A 20877-nucleotide genomic window follows, 5' to 3' on the forward strand; every position below is an offset into this window, starting at 1 on the left:
AGTTACCTGATGGACTTGTTTCAGACTTTAAATAGTTGTTCCGCATCATCACACACATCATATGCCATAAGGGCCATAACTCTTGCACCAATACTTCATGAATTATTCCCCTTTTTACTTAGAATTTTCATGTTAAAGTTTTGGTGCACTTTCACTCTATCTCAGTTATTACAAAATGAATTTGATTCAAACATAAAATGATTGTTCCACATCGCCACCCACATCATTTACACATCGACCATCCACTACTTTATGAATTATGTCCCTTTTTACTAAAAAAATCAGGTTAAAGTTTTGATGCACTTTCACTCTAACTCTATGATTTCCACATGGATTTGATTCAAACTTAAAATTATTATTTCACATGATCATGCGCGTTATATGACATAAGGGCCATAACTATTGCACCAATATATCATGAGTTCTGCCCCCTTTTTACTTAGAATTTCAGTTTAATTCTGATGTTTTTTCACCATATCTCAGCTGTTACTCAATTCACCACATTGGAGTCATTAAACACTCAAATTTCCTCATATGTTCACACTTTCACTATCCAGTATCGAAATAGTCGAGCGCGCTGTCTCCAGTGACAGCTCTTGTTTGTAAACTCAGTCGAGTTGATCAGAATTCTCGAGTCGAAACTTCAGCAGTACGAAAGAAAATGCTTACCGAGTTGCTCTGGATTACCGGGCCTGAACTTTTCAGTCAATTTCATCCTCATTGAATTTAAACGTTGAAAGAAGTATGAGCCTTTGATGCTCGTTTAGCCTTCGAACTCACGTTTCGATTGCATAAATTCACCATTTCTCTAGTTTAAACCACTACCGCCCGGATTAGAGACAGTTTGCAGCTAGCTGATAGCAGAACTGCATAAATGTATGCATACATCAAGCAATTGGTTATAGGGAGTAGAATGAAATGTAGAAAATAATGATTATACATATGTTGCACATTTTACAGCATTATTATTTATGAAGTACAGTCAACCCATGTTAAGGGGTCAGCCAAGGGAGTGACACAATTTGGTTGTTAAAGACAGGTGCCTGCGTTAGACAAGTTGAAATTAGAACAAAAGATCGATTTGGGTAGTTAGCTGATTGGCTGCTTAAGGCGAGTGACTGTTTAATAAAGGTGGACATGAAGACAGTTTTGACTATGATTTTACGTTTGTGTTGGCGTTTGAAAACGGGTCACAGTGAATAATAACTTACATAGCTTTTGAATTTTATACTCTCACCGGTGACACATATAACTTAATTTATATGTTCTCACGGATATTGTGTACAGTTGTCAGCCTTGACCGAGAACACAGTATCACTACTTGTAACATATAAAAGTAAGTTTCATTAGAAAGTTTTAATAAACAACATTTTCTCTCACATCTGTTTTAAAATGCAGTTAATGCACAATTCCTTCATCGCTAATGGACATTAGATGTTAAATATGACACACTTTAAGGTAAACCGCGTTATATGAAATTTAAGGTGAACCCGTAATGACAATGACTCGGCAATATACGTATGGTTACGTACTTAAGGTATTGGACCCCTAATAGTAGTGTTTAAAAAATGGCATTTGCTTGGTATATTCTTAAAGTTGACCATATTTCACACTGTGTTGCAAATTTTAAAGAACTTTTACCGTGCCGTTTTTTGTAAGTTTTGTATAATTTATGGTATTTCCTCACGCTCAAGAAGAGACAAAATTCAATGTGATGGCCACTATCTAAAACGTTTGCAGAGAATTCATTACAGCATTAATTTTGATAAAAGAAACATCAAACTATTGTTAAACAGTTATAAAACACAAAATAAAACTGTAAAAATCATTTTTGTCTAGGGTGTCCCAAGTAAACAGATTTAATGAAACAGAATTCTAACTTCAACATTGAAAAATTAAGGTCGAATCCTGTGGGTCTGTTTTGAATTTTGCACACTTCATTAAAAAATAACCTTGGGGCAATAGTAAAACCTACCTGCATTTCTTCCACAATATGTAATCTAAAGAATGAAGGCAAAATAGAGAACTTTTACCGCACGTAACTCAGTATTTTTAAAGATGTCTAACTCTACCCCTCCTGATTCAGAGGTAAATTCACTTTGAACAGCAAAAAATCGCTTATAAAATGAAAATTTTCCACTTTTGTACAATTCATCCATAATTAATCTTGAAAGAAGTAAAAACTAACTAGAAAAAAAGGAAAGCATGGAGAAAAAAAATTTGGTCCCAGTGGGGTTTGAACCTACGCCCCCCTGAAAATTGCAGTCAAACTAGGTTTATGGTTGGAATTGAATACTCTTCAAAAAGGAGATACTCTATTACGGGTCCAATACCTTAAGCAACTCGGTATTCTTCGTACATGAGAATACCGAAATCGCATATCGTAAGAATACGTAAATTGCCGAGTGCCATTACGGGCCCACTACCTTAAATTGAAACCCACGAAATTGCTTGTGACTAAATAATAAATAGGTTTACCCCATTGTTTAAGGTACTTTTCTCTTTTGGCATCAGAATTCGAAACAGACCAGAAGTCGGATTATTGGCTGGGTGAAAATGGTGGACGTTTTAGTTAAAAAGTGGGTATTTGCAAAGAAATTTGAAGGTGATGCGAGACAGGAAAATTTTAAACTGATCGAAGAAAAACTGGAAACAAACATGAAAGATGGTGGTATGTATAAGAATATCTTTCATATTATCTTAAAGTTTATAAATATAAAAACGAATTGAGTAACCAGCGTTTTATAAGTGGTAGTATTTTAAAGTTCTTGAAATTATCTTTTTAATATTCCAGTTCTACAACAGTGTTTTGTGTCCATAAATTCGGACGGAAAGCGGTCTGAAAAATCGCAAATAATTACTTACGATTTATTTATTTATTCATTAATTATTTATTTTGTATCATGTAGTATTCGAAATCTTCAATGCATTATTGTTCATACTGGACGGTACATCAAACGATTTGAGCCGCGCCATGAGAAAACCAACAGTGCGTTTGCGACCAGCATGGATCCTGACCAGCCTGCGCATCCGCGCTGTCTGGTCAGGTTCCATGCTGTTCGCTAATGGTTTCTCTAATTGCAATAGGCTTTGAAAGCGAACAGCATGGATTCTGACCAGACTGCGCGAATGCGCAGACTGGTCTGGATCCATGCTGGTCGCAAACGCACTATGTTGGTTTTCTCATGGCGCGGCACATTTCACTTTATATCAACATATTTTTTCTTGTAAACAAGAACTTTGTAATATATGGTTCAAGACCAAGTATTGTGATTGTTGCACGTTTAGTATAAATGTTCCTTTGAGTAATGAATGAGATTTCTTCTTTTTTATTTCAGAAATGTTCACAGAGGCCGAGTTTATTGCTGTAGATCCATATCTAAGGTAAAAAAATAACGTATACAAATATTTATTTTATGACCCCGTATGTAATTCACCGGTCCATAGTTTATGCTATAGACCGGTCATTAGTTCAGAACAATTGAAAAAAAAAACTTGTCATGTTCTGAAACGGTTTCTGAATGGCTTGCGAACGTCCTGCAGACCTCGGGCAGATAGTGTTCTCCTACTGAATGGCTCTCGGACCTCTGGCAGTATTTTTAAATATTGACCGAAATGCCATTAATCCACAACTTTAGGTATGGACTATTTTCAGTCGAGTTCACGACGGATATCATATTTACCCAAGCATCCAGTCTAGGTCAGCACGGTCAATACAAATTTATGTAATCACCTAGCACGGAACACTAAACTGGACTCCAGTCGCAGCCGAAAATGGAACCCTTGTTGCTTGCACTCTGGTTCAGCCTGCTAATCACTGAGCTTTATACTGGGTGTTTTGTTTTCATATCTAAGTACTGCATGGAGTTCACGTAGTTACTTTGTTTCACCTTTTAATGAAATACTCCGAAAATAACAGAAATACACGTGCCGTTTCAGTCTGTTCATTTTGTCCATTCGCAGTAAGATCCAGCTCATTTATTTATTCAAGAACTTAACGGTTTTAGGGTAGAGCAACTTACAGAAGAGGGTCATGATACCATTTTGGGAACACAAGTGGCAAAGTATGTTTTTTAAATCATTTTGCTTTTTTTGCACATTTCAGTTTATAAGTATTGTGGTCACCATTTTTAAAATTTGAAATTTTGAAGAAAAAAAAAGATTTAAAGAACAAAATATAACTTTACTTTTTTCACAACTTCCGCTTTCGTTAACACTATCTTAGGCAAGGGCATTGGTTAGGAACTAGACAATGTTCATAACCAATAGGCAGAAAAAGAATCGTAGTTGCCATGAAAATAAATACAGGTCAAATTCCGAATGCAGAAAAGAACCACTACAATTTACAAGTACTCGTAACAAGATTGTTATCTGTGTGGCAAAGACAGGTTGGTTGGTACGGTCAAACACCAGCAGTTTGACACTGTATTCCAAACTGATTTTAGGGTATTGGAGAGCAAATCAAAAGCATTCTCAGTCGGAAGTTACGTAATGGGTGAGTTAGGATGGCGCACGAACACAATTTGTGACGAAAGTAAAGTAGAAAACCTTCCGGAAGTGGGTGACCTGCCTGTGTCGTCTGCTTTGGGTATATATGGTATGTCAGGGTACGTTTGGTCTTCTTGTCTCTGAATAAAGAGTTTAAATATAACTGCGGGAGTACTTTGAAATTTGATTGTTAACTTTTTTTTTTGACGAACTATGAACATAATGCAAAGGTTTGAAAAACAGGGGTATAATTTTTGTGAATATCCGCTTCCATCAATAGAATTTTGACAATTAATAATTTGATGCCATTCATTAAATAATAATGTTAATTTCAAATTTATAAAGGAAGACGCATATCAAAAAGATGTACAACAAAAAGTGCTAGAAATATCTAATAGAAACAATCCTAAAATTTTCGGGAATATAATCAAAAGCAAATAGGATTAACTCTCGATTACTATGGCTAAAAGGAGATTTTTTTGTTCAACCACGTTTTTGACCAGTAAAATTAGAAGACGTAATTCTTTACAAATACTTTCAGCATGACGGCATACTTTGGCATACACGACGTCCTTGACCCCAAATCAGGAGAAGTTTTCTTTGTGTCGTCGGCTGCCGGATCCGTTGGCAATTTAGCCGGCCAGATAGCAAAAATAAAGGTTTAATTTTACATAATATTTACTCGTCAGTATGACATTCTAACAAAATTTGGAAATGTTGTTGAAATTAAACTATGATAAGTTCACGTTTGAATGTATAAAAGCGTCGTCATACTAGAAAAACACCTGGCAAATGTTTAAGCACTGCAACTGCCGAAAAGTCAAAGATGTATACATGCACTTTACCATATTTTGCAGGGATGCAAGGTGATTGGTTCCGCCGGAAGTCAGGAGAAATGCGATTGGCTAACAAAGGAACTAGGTTTTGACCACGTCTTCAATTACAAAACAACAAAGTTGGAGGATGCTGTTTCAGAGTTTTCTCCAAGCGGAATCGACTGCTACTTTGATAACGTGAGTATTTATATTCTGATGTTTCTCATATGTAGACAAATGAGGGACTTGTCCTTCGTCCAGTTACTTATACTGACCTACTTTCTGCTGGTGCCCTATGCCTATATGTACCGGAGAACAATACCATTGAATACTCATGAAGATCGATTGAAATATGTTTTTATGTGCGCCTAGAAGATCCACGTCTGTCACGTTTTAATTCATAACAGCGACACAGCAATTAGGGTCCAAGGTTTTGGGACAAGCTTCTAAATACTGTCCTGCCATTGGTCAATTTCAATTAAATATTTCAGATTTAGAGCTGGTATCAGAACAAATTAGATTAATTAATTTAAGTACGTATTTTCAGACTCCTTAAACTTTCCATGCGACCAGTGATATAAATATTGGCGGGTAAACATTCTTGTCGGTGGCGTTCTGTCTTGTGACTATATGACATTTATTCTAGGTATAATATATGTACATAAATATATGAGAAACATGGAATAAGGTCGCGCAATATCTCCGCTGCAGAAGTTTTGCATGTTTCTTGAAACGTGTTCATGACGTTATATGCATCTTGTATCGATATGTCGAGAGTCTTGCTTTAGAGATATTGCGCGACAGAATGACTAGTGAATAATATACAAATTAATTTATCTTGTCATTACGTAGTTATACATTTTCTACGCTGTAATAGATTTACAATACAATAATTGCAAGACAAGTATCAGAACAGATATATATGTGAAATTGTGACGTCTTGGGGAGGGCTGTCGCTAATGTTGTTAAAACTTGTAGCCCGACCCATTTGCACTATATATATTTATACATATGTATTGTTTTCATTCATGTTTGTAATAGTTGCAATAAAATATTATTAAACTAATAATATAAAAACGTCGTCACACAGTCAATATAACATTTTTTACACGTCAATATTATGAAAATACGGAGAAAAATTAATGTCTACGGTTCCATTTGAACGGCGATTGAAAATGCGTATACATGCATGTAATCATAACAAGTAAATTTACAATATGCACATATTTTCAGGTTGGTGGTGAATTCACAACTGCTATGATACGCCATATACGTCCAAATGGACGTATATATTGCTGTGGTTCCATAAGCACGTACAACGACGATGAGAACCAACCTAAAGGTATTGGTCAAAGTACAATAGTTGTATTCAGCTCACATCCTGATTTAGGGCTATATCCGTGATATATCGTACATAGCTTCATTAAGTAAGTTACATTTGTTCAAGCATTTATATTTTAGGTCAGTATCCATGGTATCATATAACATTACTACAAGCGCATGTATTTTAGGTCAGTATCCATGGTATAATGAAACATTACTACAAGCGCGTGTATTTTAGGTCAGTATCCATGGTATCATATAACATTACTACAAGCGCGTGTATTTTAGGTAGTATCCATGGCATCATGAAACATAACTACAAGCGCGTGTATTTTATGTCAGTATCCATGGCATCATATAACATTACTACAAGCGCGTGTATTCTAGCTCAGTATCCATGGTATCATGAAACATTACTACAAGCGCATGTATTTTAGGTCAGTATCCATGGCATCATATAACATTACTACAAGCGCGTGTATTTTAGGTCAGTATCCATGGTATCATGAAACATTACTACAAGCGCGTGTATTTTAGGTCAGTATCCATGGTATAATGAAACATTACTACAAGCGCGTGTATTTTAGGTCAGTATCCATGGTATCATATAACATAACTACAAGCGCGTGTATTTTAGGTCAGTATCCATGGTATCATGAAACATAACTACAAGCGCGTGTATTTTAGGTCAGTAGCCATGGCATCATATAACATTACTACAAGCGCGTGTATTTTAGGTCAGTATCCATGGCATCATGAAACATAACTACAAGCGCGTGTATTTTAGGTCAGTATCCATGGTATCATGAAACATAACTACAAGCGCGTGTATTTTAGGTCAGTATCCATGGCATCATATAACATTACTACAAGCGCGTGTATTTTAGGTCAGTATCCATGGTATCATGAAACATAACTACAAGCGCGTGTATTTTATGTCAGTATCCATGGCATCATATAACATTACTACAAGCGCGTGTATTTTAGGTCAGTATCCATGGTATAACGAAACATTACTACAAGCGCGTGTATTTTAGGTCAGTATCCATGGCATCATATAACATTACTACAAGCGCATGTATTTTATGTCAGTATCCATGGTATCATAAATTATAACATCACTACAAGCGCATATACTTTAATGACCACGGTATCCTATACAATTTCTGCGCAAGCCTATATATTTTATGTGCATGTCCGTGATATTGTAAAATTTCTACCAGCACATGTATTTTAGGTCCATGTCCATGGTAAAATGTGTAAAATCTCTACAAGCGCGTGAATTTAAGGTCCATGACAACAGTATTGTATCAAATTTCTACAAGCCTATGTATTTTAGGTCCATGTCGATGTTATAATAAAAATTTCTACAATTCTATGTATTCTAAGTTCATGTCCATGGTATCATATACTGAGTAACATATCTGCAAACCTATGTATTTTAGGTTCATGTACATGGTATTATATAACGTATCTACAAGCGTATATACATTTTAGGACCATGTCCATGGTATTATATAACGTATCTACAAGCGTATATACATTTTAGGACCATGTCCATGGTATTATATAACATATCTACAAGCGTATATACATTTTAGGACCATGTCCATGGTATTATATAACATATCTACAAGCGTATATACATTTTAGGACCATATCCATGGTATTATATATGTCAGCAAAATATCCGAATTGAAGGAAAAGACGTGAGGAGTGTGAGAAAAGACAGATATATACAAGCACAGCAGCAGATGCTGCAATGGGTGCAACAGGTATACAGTTATGTGACAAGGTTCTTTCAATCACACATAACAGAGCTATTATTGTGACTGCTTAAATGAGCTTCTGCAGTTCAGCCGTTGCTAGAGGTTATAGAAACACAGGGTCTAGACTCGCAGTGCCCTTGCTTAAATCGTGGATAATATGAAAACAATAACAATATTTCTTCCCATCTTATAAATATTTCACCAACCGTTTTTTTTTTTAAAAACCTATACATTCATAACTGATTTCTCCTTATAGCTTTACTTTTTATATAGCCCAACCCCATCCGCAACTCACCATCACCCGACATTTTTAGTCAAATATGTAAATGTTTAAAGGGAAAAGCATTTATAAATCGCACATTTGTGTGCAAAATTGAGTATAAGCAACATTTGTTATTTCGTCACCCACTCCTAACACTTGGAAAACACCCGTCGAGCACAACCCTAAAGGCATCAAATGAAGATATCATAATTTTTTTGTATTTCTTTATTACCTTTGTAGCATTAGTAAATCTGAGTTACATTATTTTTTCAGGGAAAGCTGAAATATCGTGAACATATTACCACTGGCTTTGAAAATATTCCGACTGCATTTTTGGAGTTATTTCACGGTAAAACAATCGGAAAAGCTGTGGTGAAGGTGTGATTTCGTGCTAGACTCCAAAACCAAATGTAGGATAAATGAAAAGACTATGTACAACCGTGATATAAATTCATATTTTTTCATGTCATGCTGTAATTTGAATTTAAGAGTTAGAAGCTTATGCAGTTGTATTTTTCTGTTTTCTAAATACGCCCTGTTTTAATTACATTGTAAATCTGCCAGTAATGTTGATTTGAATCAAATAAAATAAATAATTAAATGACATAACGGATTACAAAATGCATGTCGATATGTGCGCTGCGTGTCGAGTAGGGTCTTCAATTTATTACTTTAGGGAACTTCCCAACATTCACAATGACCACTTGTTCTGTCAAGTACCCTTACATGACCATAAATTCACTCGTTATCTTATGGGCTAACTCAATAGGGTATACTCATTTAGAAAAGTTAGCATGTCCAACGTAAAGAGTAAAATGTTCAACTTGACTGGCTGTTGTAAAAGAATGAGAACAACCTAAATATATTAGGCGGGTCCAGATTAGGGCGGATCCGCTCTAAAATATGTCATTACCTTAAAATAAAGATCTTGGTCGATATTAAACGAAATTGGAAGTACTATTATATAGTAATATATATTTATTTGGTCAGAACTTGGACGTCTGAACTGCAGATACAACTCATTTGAAATTCAAAATTTTAAGCAAATATTGGATAACATGAAAGGCTGTATGTTCGTGCTCATATCTAATGCGTGGCCTCTTAACTTTTTGCTGCGTGTATATTATCAGCATAAGCTCAGTTCGTACACGAATCGTTAATCAGTACAGTGTGTTCATACAGCCGTTGGAGGTGTAAATGTATACAAAATGTCGGAAAGTTCACAAATTGTCCAAGGTTTAACAGGATTTTCATGGGATCTCTACAGAGCTGCGTCACAGAAAGGGGAAAATTTCCTTATTTCTCCCCACAGTGTATGCTCTGCTTTAATGTTAGCATGTTTAGGTGCCAAAGGAAACACAGCAGCGCAGATCTTCAAAACTCTTGGCATGTGTGATACGGCATCCGATGAATATCATACGGCCTACAGCGGGTTAAATGAAAACTTGAAGAAACTCAGTAACGAATCAGATGGCGTTTCTCTTAACGTTGCAAATAAATTGTTTGCAGGAAATGTTATGAAAGTTCTCGAAAAGTATGTGCAGGAAGCAAAAAAGCTTTACACCAGCGGCATAGAAACAATGGATTTTGCTTGCAAGCCCGAAGAAAGCAGACAGCTGATCAACAAATGGGTTGAAGAACAAACAAATGACAAGATAAAGGATCTGCTTAAAGAAGGTACAGTTGGACCAGGTACTAAACTGGTGCTAGCGAATGCTGTTTATTTCAAGGGGAAATGGGACAAACCATTTAAACAGGAAAAAACAGAATCAACCGACTTCCATGTGTCGTCTGCAGTGAGCGTCAAAGTTGAAATGATGCGCGAGAAATTTGATTTACGGTATGTAAGAAACGAAGAAGAGAAGTTTTCTGCTGTTGTCGTGCCTTATCAGAATAATTACTTTTCTATGGCAGTAGTCCGACCAGATGATGTAGAAGGACTGTCGCAAATCGAAGAATCTCTCAACTCTGACAAAGTTGTATCACTCGTGGCAGATATACGCCAGTCGATGAAGTGCAAGGTCGACATTGGTCTGCCGAAGTTTGCCTTCTCACAGGCATCCGATCTGACACGCATACTCCCAAAGCTTGGTGTCGAAGATCTTTTTGATCCAGCGAAATCTGACCTAAGTGCTATGACAGATACGTCCGATGTCGCCATCAGTGACGTAATACACAAAGCATTCATTGACGTCAATGAAGAAGGTACGGAGGCGGCGGCAGCCACGGCGATGATCTCTCGCATGATGGCGATGCCGATGGGAGAAATACAGTTCATTTGTGATCGCCCGTTTCTCTTCATGATGATAGAAAACCAGTCCGGACATATTTTTTTCATCGGGCGCTATGCAAAACCATAATAGAGAAAAACTGGTGGATTCATTTTATAAATTGGATGGGCATGCTCGAATCAAATGAGGAGTTTTTCGCATGTTCTTGAAAATCTTCAGTTACTCTGTCTTCGAAATGCGAAATTGTGCTGCATGTATATTGTTTTCAGTCTAGAAGAAATCTTATCTTTGCTTTTGAAATGTGTTTATAATTATCATTTTAGCAGATAGCGACGTTTATGAAATTCATGTGTAAATATTTATCTTTGCTCATGGAATAAAATGATTTAACTCCTTCAGTTGAAGTATAATATCATACACGTCGTAAAATACGAACGTCAAGCCATTTGTTCTCTCTATTTCTTACGTTTTATACGCCGTTTCCACCAAGACAGTGGAGGCTCAATCATCAAAGAAACATCTATTTTATGTTTATATATGTTTTGTATAACACTAATTGTTTATATTTAGTAAACGCTGGCATACACTTCGTATTTTTATCGATATAAACATACTTACATGTTCATTGATAAATTATAAGTTCGTTACGTCAATAACGTTTGATATGGCTTGCTGTATTCGGTTCAGAGTTCACATGGACTCGATATGACTTGCAGTGTTCGGCTCAGTTCACCATGACTCGATATGGCTACCTTTTATCTTTTTTTGCTATATTCGGCTCATACGAAATACGGAATCGATGCAATACGGATTTTCATTTCTGTAGGGATAACTATTTAATTATACCTTAACAGTCAATTCATTTCGTTAAAAGTTGCTGATTATGTACTTGAAATAAATACAAATTCTTCGATATAAGACATGCAAAAACTAACAACATGGATATCCCGTTTTCTTTTAAGACATAAGATATTTATTTCGGAGTTCGTGTGAAATGAATGACAGGATAGGATCGGCAAATCCTTGTTTTATTTGCCAATCATAATTATTATGTCGATCATTTCGCATGAACTCCGAAAAAAAAAAATTTGTTTAATTCATATTATATTTCCTTTTCATTTTTAAATAAGGTTTTATTATAAATTGCGCACAATTTGTTGCATTTTAACATTAAAATCAGCTTCCTGATCACTAGGCGAAACAACTGCGACGTCATCTAAGATGTTTTCCCTGACTATCCGCGGACGTCCTGTTATCACATTAGAGAGTTTGAGATTTCAACCTTCACCTTCCCCTTCAACGTCTCTTGCAAAGTTAGAAGTTGAAGTTCGATTAAAATTCCTTGAGATTTCAAACATTAGAATGAACCTTACTTCTTTTAATCCGCCTATTCAATTTATCCGTAATTATGATCTTTTTTTTTCGTACATTTTGATCCGAAAGGGCAGGAATTTTACAAGAGGTTTTAAAAATGAAAAAATGAAAATTAAATATAAAAAAAAACATTTCAGTTAATATAATCACAGCATGGATATTAGAGCGATTACCAAAAAATAAAAAAATAAAATAAAATAAAACGATAAAACAATGTGAACAATGTAAAAACTCGTTAGTCTTGCAGCTGAGCTCCAAACATTTAGATTTTATATAAAATTATGTCAGTATAGTCAGTATACAATGCACGATTGTAAATCATACATGAGAGGAAATAAAGTTGATTATTACATACCTAAAGTTATTTTCCATTTGGTTTCAATGGACCGCGATCGTGCAATATGTTTTCATATCATGACGTTGAACGCTTTCATATCGGACTAGTCCCAATCCGCTACTCAAGTTACCTCCCCTGACGGTCCGTCCATTGCGGATCTCGTTTCTTTAGATTTTTATTGCTATTGTGTGTTTGTTTAAGGTAGTTCTGCATGTTAAGATCGAAATTTTTTCTACAATGTAGAATTTGATTAAACTCTGACTTTTTAAAACTTCGGAATATACTAAGAAAATTCAGCAAATAAAAAAGGTAGGGTCGTGTGCTTGATTTTTTGCTACACTGATTTGAAATATTTCGACCTCATGCAAGTTTTCATAATGGGAGTCTATGGAAAAATCGCAAGTTTCGTAGCATTTTCGCAAATAGAAATTTTTCAACAATGTAGATTTTAATGAAACTTCTCACAGTCGTAAATTAATATATGGCCTATAATATGGTGAAATAAAATGTATAGGTCCGTGTGCTTATTTTTGAGATATTTGGCTGTGATTAAAGTGAATCGCCTATTTTAAGCTAATTTTAAGACATTATTTTGAATAATTTAAAGTGTCAGATGTTTTAATATCATATTTTAACTTTATAAAGATATTAACAGTACCATTTTAATAAATTTACTCACTGTTTGCCATTAATTCATAAAATGATTTTCGTTTCCGTACGCCGAATTCAGACATTATTCTACGTTTTCCGGATAAATGACGTTACGCCATGACTTCCGGTTTATCAAACGTGCAGAACTACCTTAATTTGTAATTTATGCAACATTTTGTTTACTTTTACACTTTGATTAATCTGACCTTTTAGATACTGGCACGTAGTAATTTATCAGACTGAAATGAAAGAAAGTTATAATTACGTCATGAGTTGGACTTATATAGGACGTGGAATGTTTTCTTAACGTTGTAATGGAAAGAATCGCGTGACGTCCATGGCGTCCGCGCGCACGCTGCGACAACAGGTTGACGTCATTTTCGCGGAAAATATTAATGCGCATCAATTTTATTTGTTTCATGATTGCGTTTTCGGAGAATTTTTTTCCGTATTTTTCCTGTCTTTCGCGACAGAACGATAATTTAGATATAAATTAATCACTTGATAGTGGATGTGTAATAAAAAGGTTATCAACTTTGTATGTGGATATGTGCACTCGTTCTTTCGCGGACAATATTGCGCTATTTCCGCTGCAGAACTCGTGCATATATCCACGTACATACAAAGTTAATAACCTATAATGATCATATCAATGTGATAATGACACTCTGTATGACTCTGTATAATGCCAAACTCTCAGACAGCACAATATGATTTTAATATACTATTTTATAAGTAAAGCATCTGCGGATCCAGGAATTTTGGTTAGAGGGACAACAACATTAAAGAGGGGGACTTCCTTTGACCGACTTTCATTGTAAAATGTAAGAATCAAAGGTTGGATTAACCCACAATGTCCCTCAGCCAGGCTCTTGTTCCGTGCATTTAAAGAATGGAGCTATCCCATAAGGCTAACAGGAAACGTCTCTCATCATGATATCATAGATCTGAAATTGTCCGATACTTCAGAAGAAGTTTCCGTCTTACTAGTACCATTTTATGTTTATAATTAAAACGCAATTGTCGTATTAAGTGTCCGACAGAAACAGATTGATTTTATTTCGATGTGAAAATAAAATGTTCCACCAAATGATAATCGCGCGTAATTATTTATTTTTCAAGTAAAATGACTGTCATGCCATGTGCCTCCATCCAGATTTCAGTCTTTGATGCCGAGTATGTGGACAGAGTAGATGTAAAAAGAATGAAGTTTCGACTTTCGTGATATCACATCTTCGGACGTTCAAAACTTCACTTCATACGACAAAAAGGTCCATCTGGTAAAATCGATACCACCTGGGGACACAAATATGCCGTAGAAGTTAAAGTTTGAACAAAATCTCCAAGTTTCTCAAATTCAGTTGATAACTTCATACTTCCAGGTTCTATTCAATGTATTTAGTTAAAATCATTAGCCATACAAAACTTCTTTATTCTTATACCTATTGATAGTGTTCCGCATCAAATTTAGTCTAATTATATATATGGATAATCAAATAACTTAATAAACAGAAATCCTGAAACAAAGCTTTTTATTTCGCATAGTAATAAAGAGAAGTCTTAGGCTTACGTGATATTACATGGAAAACTTTAGTAGCAACGTGTGATATTAATAAAATACACGCATATCGGTGACGTTTTACCCGAAATGTATATGAGAGACGTTGAAGGGGAAGGCGAAGTTTGAAATCTCAAACTCTGCAATATTGCAGCGTTGTCGTAACTTTGGCGCCTTTCCTTTGGCTGTTCATACATAATAAACGTCATAATTTTCAATGGAAAATAATGGGGAGATTCTAAAATTTTAATTTTATTACATTAATTCATTATTTTTACATGAGTTACAAAATCACTTAACAAGTATTTAAGCACGTATGTGTTCATTTTTGTATTCTTGTGTATATCCATCAATTATTGTTGAACATATATGAAAGGTGACTTAGGCCAGAAGAACGTTGGGCAGTTTAAAGTACGCTGATTTAAAAGAAAATAAGAACGAAAGGTTTTTCGAATTAAGAAAAATGTGTAATTTTGTTTTATTCAAAATTGTATGTTTATGGATAAAGCTCGCATAAAAAAAATCAGGATATGAAAAGTTTTTCGTTCATTTTTTTTAATTTTCAACCAAATACCTTGTATTCTATGAATTCATTGATGTTTTGCATCTTTTTATTACCTTGCACATGGTCTCTCTTTTAGAGGGCCTGGATTTCATTTATCATTTTTATGCACGGATAAAGTTAAACATTCTTTCCAGTTTCTACAAATGTAACATTCGCCGCAACCTTTATTTTTGTCTGTTGTTTTTTGATAGTACATCTATAGAAAATATAGAGTAATTGCAATTCTGAGGCCTTTAAAAGATGCTGTTAAATAGGAAGTAACATCATTAATTTAAATCTTATTATTTATAATCTTACAGTGACAACCTGGAGAAGTCTCCTTTCGGAATACATTGTTGGCCCTGAAAAGGGCCGTTTGTTTATAAATATATGTGTCGTGTTTCGCTTGTTCTTCGCTGTTTGTCTTCAGCGTCCGTGTCCAAAGCCTTCAACAATGAGCAAATCCTGATCAATACGTCTCTTCCTAAGTTCTGCTGTCGTCATCTGCTCCGTTCCGTGATATTCGTAATATGGTTCCGCACACCTCTAACACTGCTAGACGTAAGAGGGTCAGATTTGAACGAACGGTTGGCCAGTTTCTGTTGCCCGTTTTGTACGTCTGGTAAGACATGACGTATGGACGTCATTGAGTGAATGACCTGCCTGCAGGACCGAGTCAGCTTTCTTTCAGTTTCACGTAGGAGAAATCAGTTCTCTGTAAACGACGTAACGTCTGCACGGACTCGAAATTTGTCTGCAGAAGCCTAGCTCTTGAACGCGTGATGATCATCGTGGAGGGGAATTTTGTAATAATGTTAAATTTTATGCAAAAAATCATTTTATTTTGTTTCCTGTCACAACCTAATTTCAAAAACTCCGCCTCTTTTGATCGGATTTCACACCTTTTATTTTGACATTTGTTTTCCTGGGGTATTGTTATCGACTGGATTTGCATTAATTTCCTCACCTTGAAGTGACATTTAGAAGCAAAGGCAAATTGTTACAAAAACAATGTCACTGGGTGACATGTTTGGACAAAGTTAGAAAAATTACCCAAATAATACAGTTGTGTATTCTGGAGGTTAGAGCTTTTGGTTTTAGGACTTGGACTTTTAAAAATCCCCATAAAGAAATGAGTGTATGTCAAAAATCCCTTGATCAAAATCCCCTCCAACTGAAAAATGACTGGGAGTTACAAATTCCACTTCATACTTTTGCTGGGGGTATCATATCCCCTCTGTGATTGCATTTAAGATGTATAGATATCTGTGCCCCAAATTTAATTATGTTTGCTAATAAGGCATTGTATTTACGTGCTTTATGTTAACAGACTTTTAATAAACTGTGTATAGTTGTATTTGATTCTTGATGAATAAGTTTAAAATCACGAGGGGATGATGATACCCTGCAAAAAGTATGAGGGGGATTTTTGCAACTCCTGTCATTTTTAGTGGAGGGGATTTTGATCAAGGGGTTTTTGATTGTTCTCCCTAAAGGAGTAGAGAAACGTGGAAACTTCGCAGGTCGTCAACACGGCCAAAACGAAAAATGTTGCCAGGCTCGGTTTGATTGAGACTGTTCATGGACGTGTCGGAAAATGCAGGACTACCGTCACGCCCTCTAGCCCGGGTTGAGCACGAACTCAACATTTTAACATGCTAAAACAGTACAATTAAGTCTTTGAAATAAGAATCTATATGAAGTTCCTTTGAAGCATTCAATGCGACAAATATAATAATAGCCTCGGTTTGATTGCGACTGAGTTTGTTCAGAGAAGTAATGAAAGGTAAACATCTCGCACGCCCCTAGCACCGGCTTTTGCAGTAGTCATCATCTAAGAGTGATCATCCTAACTTATCTAAAAAAGGCAGCCATTTTTAAAACATATTCTATCAAATCTTTACTATTCGTAACGACTTAAAAACTCTCAGTATTCTTGAGGTTAATACATTAGTATATTATTTCAAACTGTTTGAAATTAGTTGAAAAAGTATTCAGTATGTGTGGTAAAATTCCTTATTTACGTACTTTAAAACTGGTCATGGTAACGGAAATATCCTAATATTTGATGTGAGATTAAAAATGGAATTATACGCATATTTTTCAAGTTAAAATTCAGCTGATATAGATGTCTGTGTTAAAAGGGTGGGGGGGAAATTATAGTTTTTTAAATCCCAATAACCAAACTTTTCCTGTTACCAGTAAGTAATAATAACATTTCCAAATGTGACTTTTTCTCTATTTTGCTAGGGCAGTCTTTTTAAGAAAAGTCAAACTGCACGCAGGAGTTGCTGCCTTTCAACGTCAGAAATTTTTATCTATAGGTAGATTGTAGATAATATGCGTTGAATATTGAAAAAAAGAACTATTATTTTATTACGTCCGCCCCCCCCCCCCCCCCCCCCCCCCCACATTTATTTTTAAAGGAACAACTTCGATTCTTATTGCCGCGCAACGAAAATTAACAGCGTTTTATAATATATTTAACTGGCTCAAAACAACACACTTTGTGCAGTAAGATGGTGCATTATGTCGCTTTTATATTGATACCGTACTATTCATTTTCCCATTTTAGAACTTTTATAAATGTGTAATGAGCTGTAACGGTGGCATATAGGCCTATTGGGCAGGGTTGTTTGGGCAGAATGAGGCATTTATTATAATTATGTATATACTGTATGGGGTTCGTACTGTATATTAACACATTGTGCACGTTATTAATCAATTTACTACTAACTAAAGGGGTAACTTAAACTTCCCCTCGCAGGCCTCCCCCACTTTCTAGCCCCTTTGATTTTGTTTAACAAAATACTGAAAATTTAAAATGATCAGAAATTAATTAAATGATTTTTATGTTTCATTTATCATTTTAATAGATCTGATAGTGAATAGATTGATATTAGTGATTTGAATAACTGAAGATTGTGTGTATGTGCGTGTGTGTGGGGGATGTGGGGGTGGGGGGTGGGGGGGGCGGGGAGGGGTATTGGAGTTGGGGTAGGTCCCACAAGATTTTGGCGTGCATAGCATGAGGGGGTGCCCGGAGGGGAATGTCATTAGGATCTTCTCTCTCCACCTGCTTCAACCCACCCTTACCCCCGACAACACGCCACCATGTTCAATACTAACAAGACGTTACATTTGTTTTAATTATGCCCTGATTTTCATTCCGTTTCATTCCACACGTTATGTGTTCATGAAAATAGGTGAAACATTCTTCAATATATGACATTTAGAAAAAAAACACCAATAATTATTAAATATCCAGTTTTTTCTTTAATGATGTTAATAACACTATTCATCGATTTTTTATGGATTACGAACAAGTATTTAAGCACTGTCTGTCATTATTTTATTCTTCTTGTGTGTGTATTCGTAATTTATTGATGAAGTAGCTTACAAGCTCGGTGGGCCGGGTGTTCACAAACTTATAAAGTTTTATACGAACATTGTACATATCGTATTTTAGAAAAATCTCCAGACCAGATTTTGCACGATATGGAACCACAATTTATTTTTGGCCAAAACGTCCTACCCCTCAAAAATGCATGGCCAAAACATCCTAGCCCGAAAGTGCCAGGCCGAAACGTCCGGCCAAACGTCCGCTGGCCAAAACGTCCTACATTCCGATGGCATACACATGCCACTAGAGAACTCTTGCATAATTTTCCAGACTATCTCTCCTCTACTTACTCCCCTTACACATGCAAGCACAGTGTTTTACCTTTTTATTTAAATACGGTTATAGAGTTTAATAAATTAAAAACAAATTTTTATTTGTTCTAGATGCTATTCAAATTGGAAATAAGTCATTTATTTACTGATTTCATGGTGATTCAGTGACAATCCGAGAAGTGCTCCTTTCGGAACAGTCTGTTGGCCCTGAAAAGGGCCGTTTGTTTATATATTTATGTGTGTCGTTCTACGCTAGTTCTTCGCTGTCAACATCGTCCGTGTCCGAGCCATCAACAATAAGCGCATTCTGATCAAACAGTTCTCTTCTAAGTTCTGCTACTTTATCAGCTCGATCCCGTGCATATTCGTAGTACTGGTTCCGCACACCTTCAAATACTGCCAGACGGAGAAGGATCCGATACCTAAGCGAACGGTCGCCACGTTCTCGTGCCCATACGTAACGTCTGGTAATATGGCGTATGACGTCATTGAGTAGAGTGTAGGACAAAATCCCCTGCGGACAAAACCCCCTTCGCTCATTTTTGCATAGGGCGGACAAAACCCCCTTAATCTTTTTTTTAAGGAGGACAAAACCCCCTCGCTGAATTTTACAAGGAGGGGACAAATAACCCCTTCGCTTGTTTACAAGGAGGACAAAACCCCCCTTGCTTTTTTCACAAGGAGGACAAAAAAAACCGCGAGGGGGGGTTTTGTCTCCTTGTAAAAACAGCGAAGGGGGTTTTGTCCGCTTGTAAAATTCAGGCGAAGGGTTTTTTGTCCTCCTTGTACAAAAGATGAAGGGGGTTTTGTCCGCCTATGCAAAAATGAAGGAAGGGGGTTTTGTCCGCAGGGGATTTTGTCCGGATCCCCATTGGGAGTAGAATGACCTGCCTGCGTGATCGAGTCAGCTTTCTTTCAGTTTCACGCAAGAGGAAACGTTTCTCTGTAAACGTCAAATGCCCTATACCAAATTCAGCAGTTGCGGACGAAACTGTCTGTACGGACCTCGTATTTGCCTGCAGAAGTCTAGATCTTGAACGCGTGATCATCATGGATGAAATTTTGTAATAAAGTAAAAAAATTTGCAAAAATCGGTTTTTTTTCTTCCTGTAACAATCTTATTTCAAAATCTCCACTTCTTTTCATCACACTTCACACCTTTTTTGACATCTGTTTTTCTGGGGTATTGTATCGACTGAATCTGCATTAATATCCTCACCTTCAAGTGACATTAAGGGGCAAAGTCAAATTGATACAAAAACAATGTCACTGGGTGACACGTTTGGACAAAGTTAGAACAATTGCCCCTGTAATACTCTGGTGATATGTTTGTAGTCACTGCCTTTTAAATATCCCCATAAAGAAAGTCATTGAAATAAAATATGTAAGAAGACCCTTTGGAAGCATAGAACGCAACCAAATAAAATAACAGCAACTCCGTTTGACTGAGTTTGTTCATAAGAGATAATGAAATACGAAACACTCCCCACACGCCCCCTAGCACCGGTTTTGCGGAAGTCACGTCAGAACATCCTAATTTGTGAAAAGGAACGCCATTCTGGAGCACATTCTATCAAACCAAACTTCTCGTAACGACTAAAACTCTTCAGTATTCTGAGGTTAATATATACATACTAATATAAATAAAATGTGTTGAATATTTATATATATCAAACCGTGACAGACACCACTTGGACATTTCGAATCGGTATCACTGTTGTTGGATCACTTGTACTCTACTCAAATCTCTGATTGGACCTAAATGGAGGGACTATTCAATTCGGTCAGGGGGTGTGAGCGTTGTGCGTTTCGCGAAGCACGTCTGTTGTAAATGGCGCTGTCCATCAAGA

At 36.1% G+C, this 20877-nt stretch overlaps 2 protein-coding genes across 4 annotated transcripts; both read left to right on the forward strand.

Annotated features, from left to right (window-relative positions):
* Positions 1 to 1246: 1246 nt before the first annotated feature.
* On the forward strand, positions 1247 to 9237 carry LOC123529290 (prostaglandin reductase 1-like). 3 transcript variants are annotated; one of them, XM_045309560.2, is made up of 10 exons: positions 1247 to 1336; positions 2492 to 2671; positions 3339 to 3384; positions 4008 to 4064; positions 4446 to 4607; positions 5030 to 5147; positions 5346 to 5501; positions 6537 to 6645; positions 8280 to 8401; positions 8931 to 9233. In XM_045309560.2, exons 2-10 carry the CDS (start codon positions 2557 to 2559, stop codon positions 9039 to 9041), a joined length of 996 nt encoding a protein of 331 aa, XP_045165495.2. In that variant the 5' UTR covers positions 1247 to 1336; positions 2492 to 2556; the 3' UTR covers positions 9042 to 9233. The 3 variants fall into 3 exon arrangements, with proteins under 3 accessions (XP_045165495.2, XP_053378429.1, XP_053378428.1); XM_053522453.1 differs by having other exon boundaries at positions 1253 to 1336; positions 2515 to 2671; XM_053522454.1 differs by lacking the exon at positions 4008 to 4064 and having other exon boundaries at positions 8931 to 9237.
* A 477-nt stretch (positions 9238 to 9714) lies between these two features.
* On the forward strand, positions 9715 to 11286 carry LOC123529289 (serpin B4-like). The gene has a single exon (XM_045309557.2). The coding sequence runs from the start codon at positions 9866 to 9868 to the stop codon at positions 11015 to 11017; it is 1152 nt and encodes a 383-aa protein (XP_045165492.2). The 5' UTR covers positions 9715 to 9865; the 3' UTR covers positions 11018 to 11286.
* Positions 11287 to 20877: the final 9591 nt, after the last annotated feature.

Source organism: Mercenaria mercenaria, chromosome 13 (assembly GCF_021730395.1).
Source record: "Mercenaria mercenaria strain notata chromosome 13, MADL_Memer_1, whole genome shotgun sequence".
NCBI classification, from domain to species: domain Eukaryota; kingdom Metazoa; phylum Mollusca; class Bivalvia; order Venerida; family Veneridae; genus Mercenaria; species Mercenaria mercenaria.

What these genes read in the sequence shown, in the direction of transcription:
- LOC123529290 (XM_045309560.2), top strand. Translation starts at nt 2,557, where the DNA reads ATGGTGGACGTTTTAGTTAAAAAGTGGGTATTTGCAAAGAAATTTGAA. An exon ending in GCCAGATAGCAAAAATAAAG is followed by an intron (nt 5,148 to 5,345) that starts GTTTAATTTTAC and finishes CATATTTTGCAG; the next exon opens with GGATGCAAGGTGATTGGTTC. An exon ending in TCGACTGCTACTTTGATAAC is followed by an intron (nt 5,502 to 6,536) that starts GTGAGTATTTAT and finishes ACATATTTTCAG; the next exon opens with GTTGGTGGTGAATTCACAAC.
- LOC123529289 (XM_045309557.2), top strand. Translation starts at nt 9,866, where the DNA reads ATGTCGGAAAGTTCACAAATTGTCCAAGGTTTAACAGGATTTTCATGG.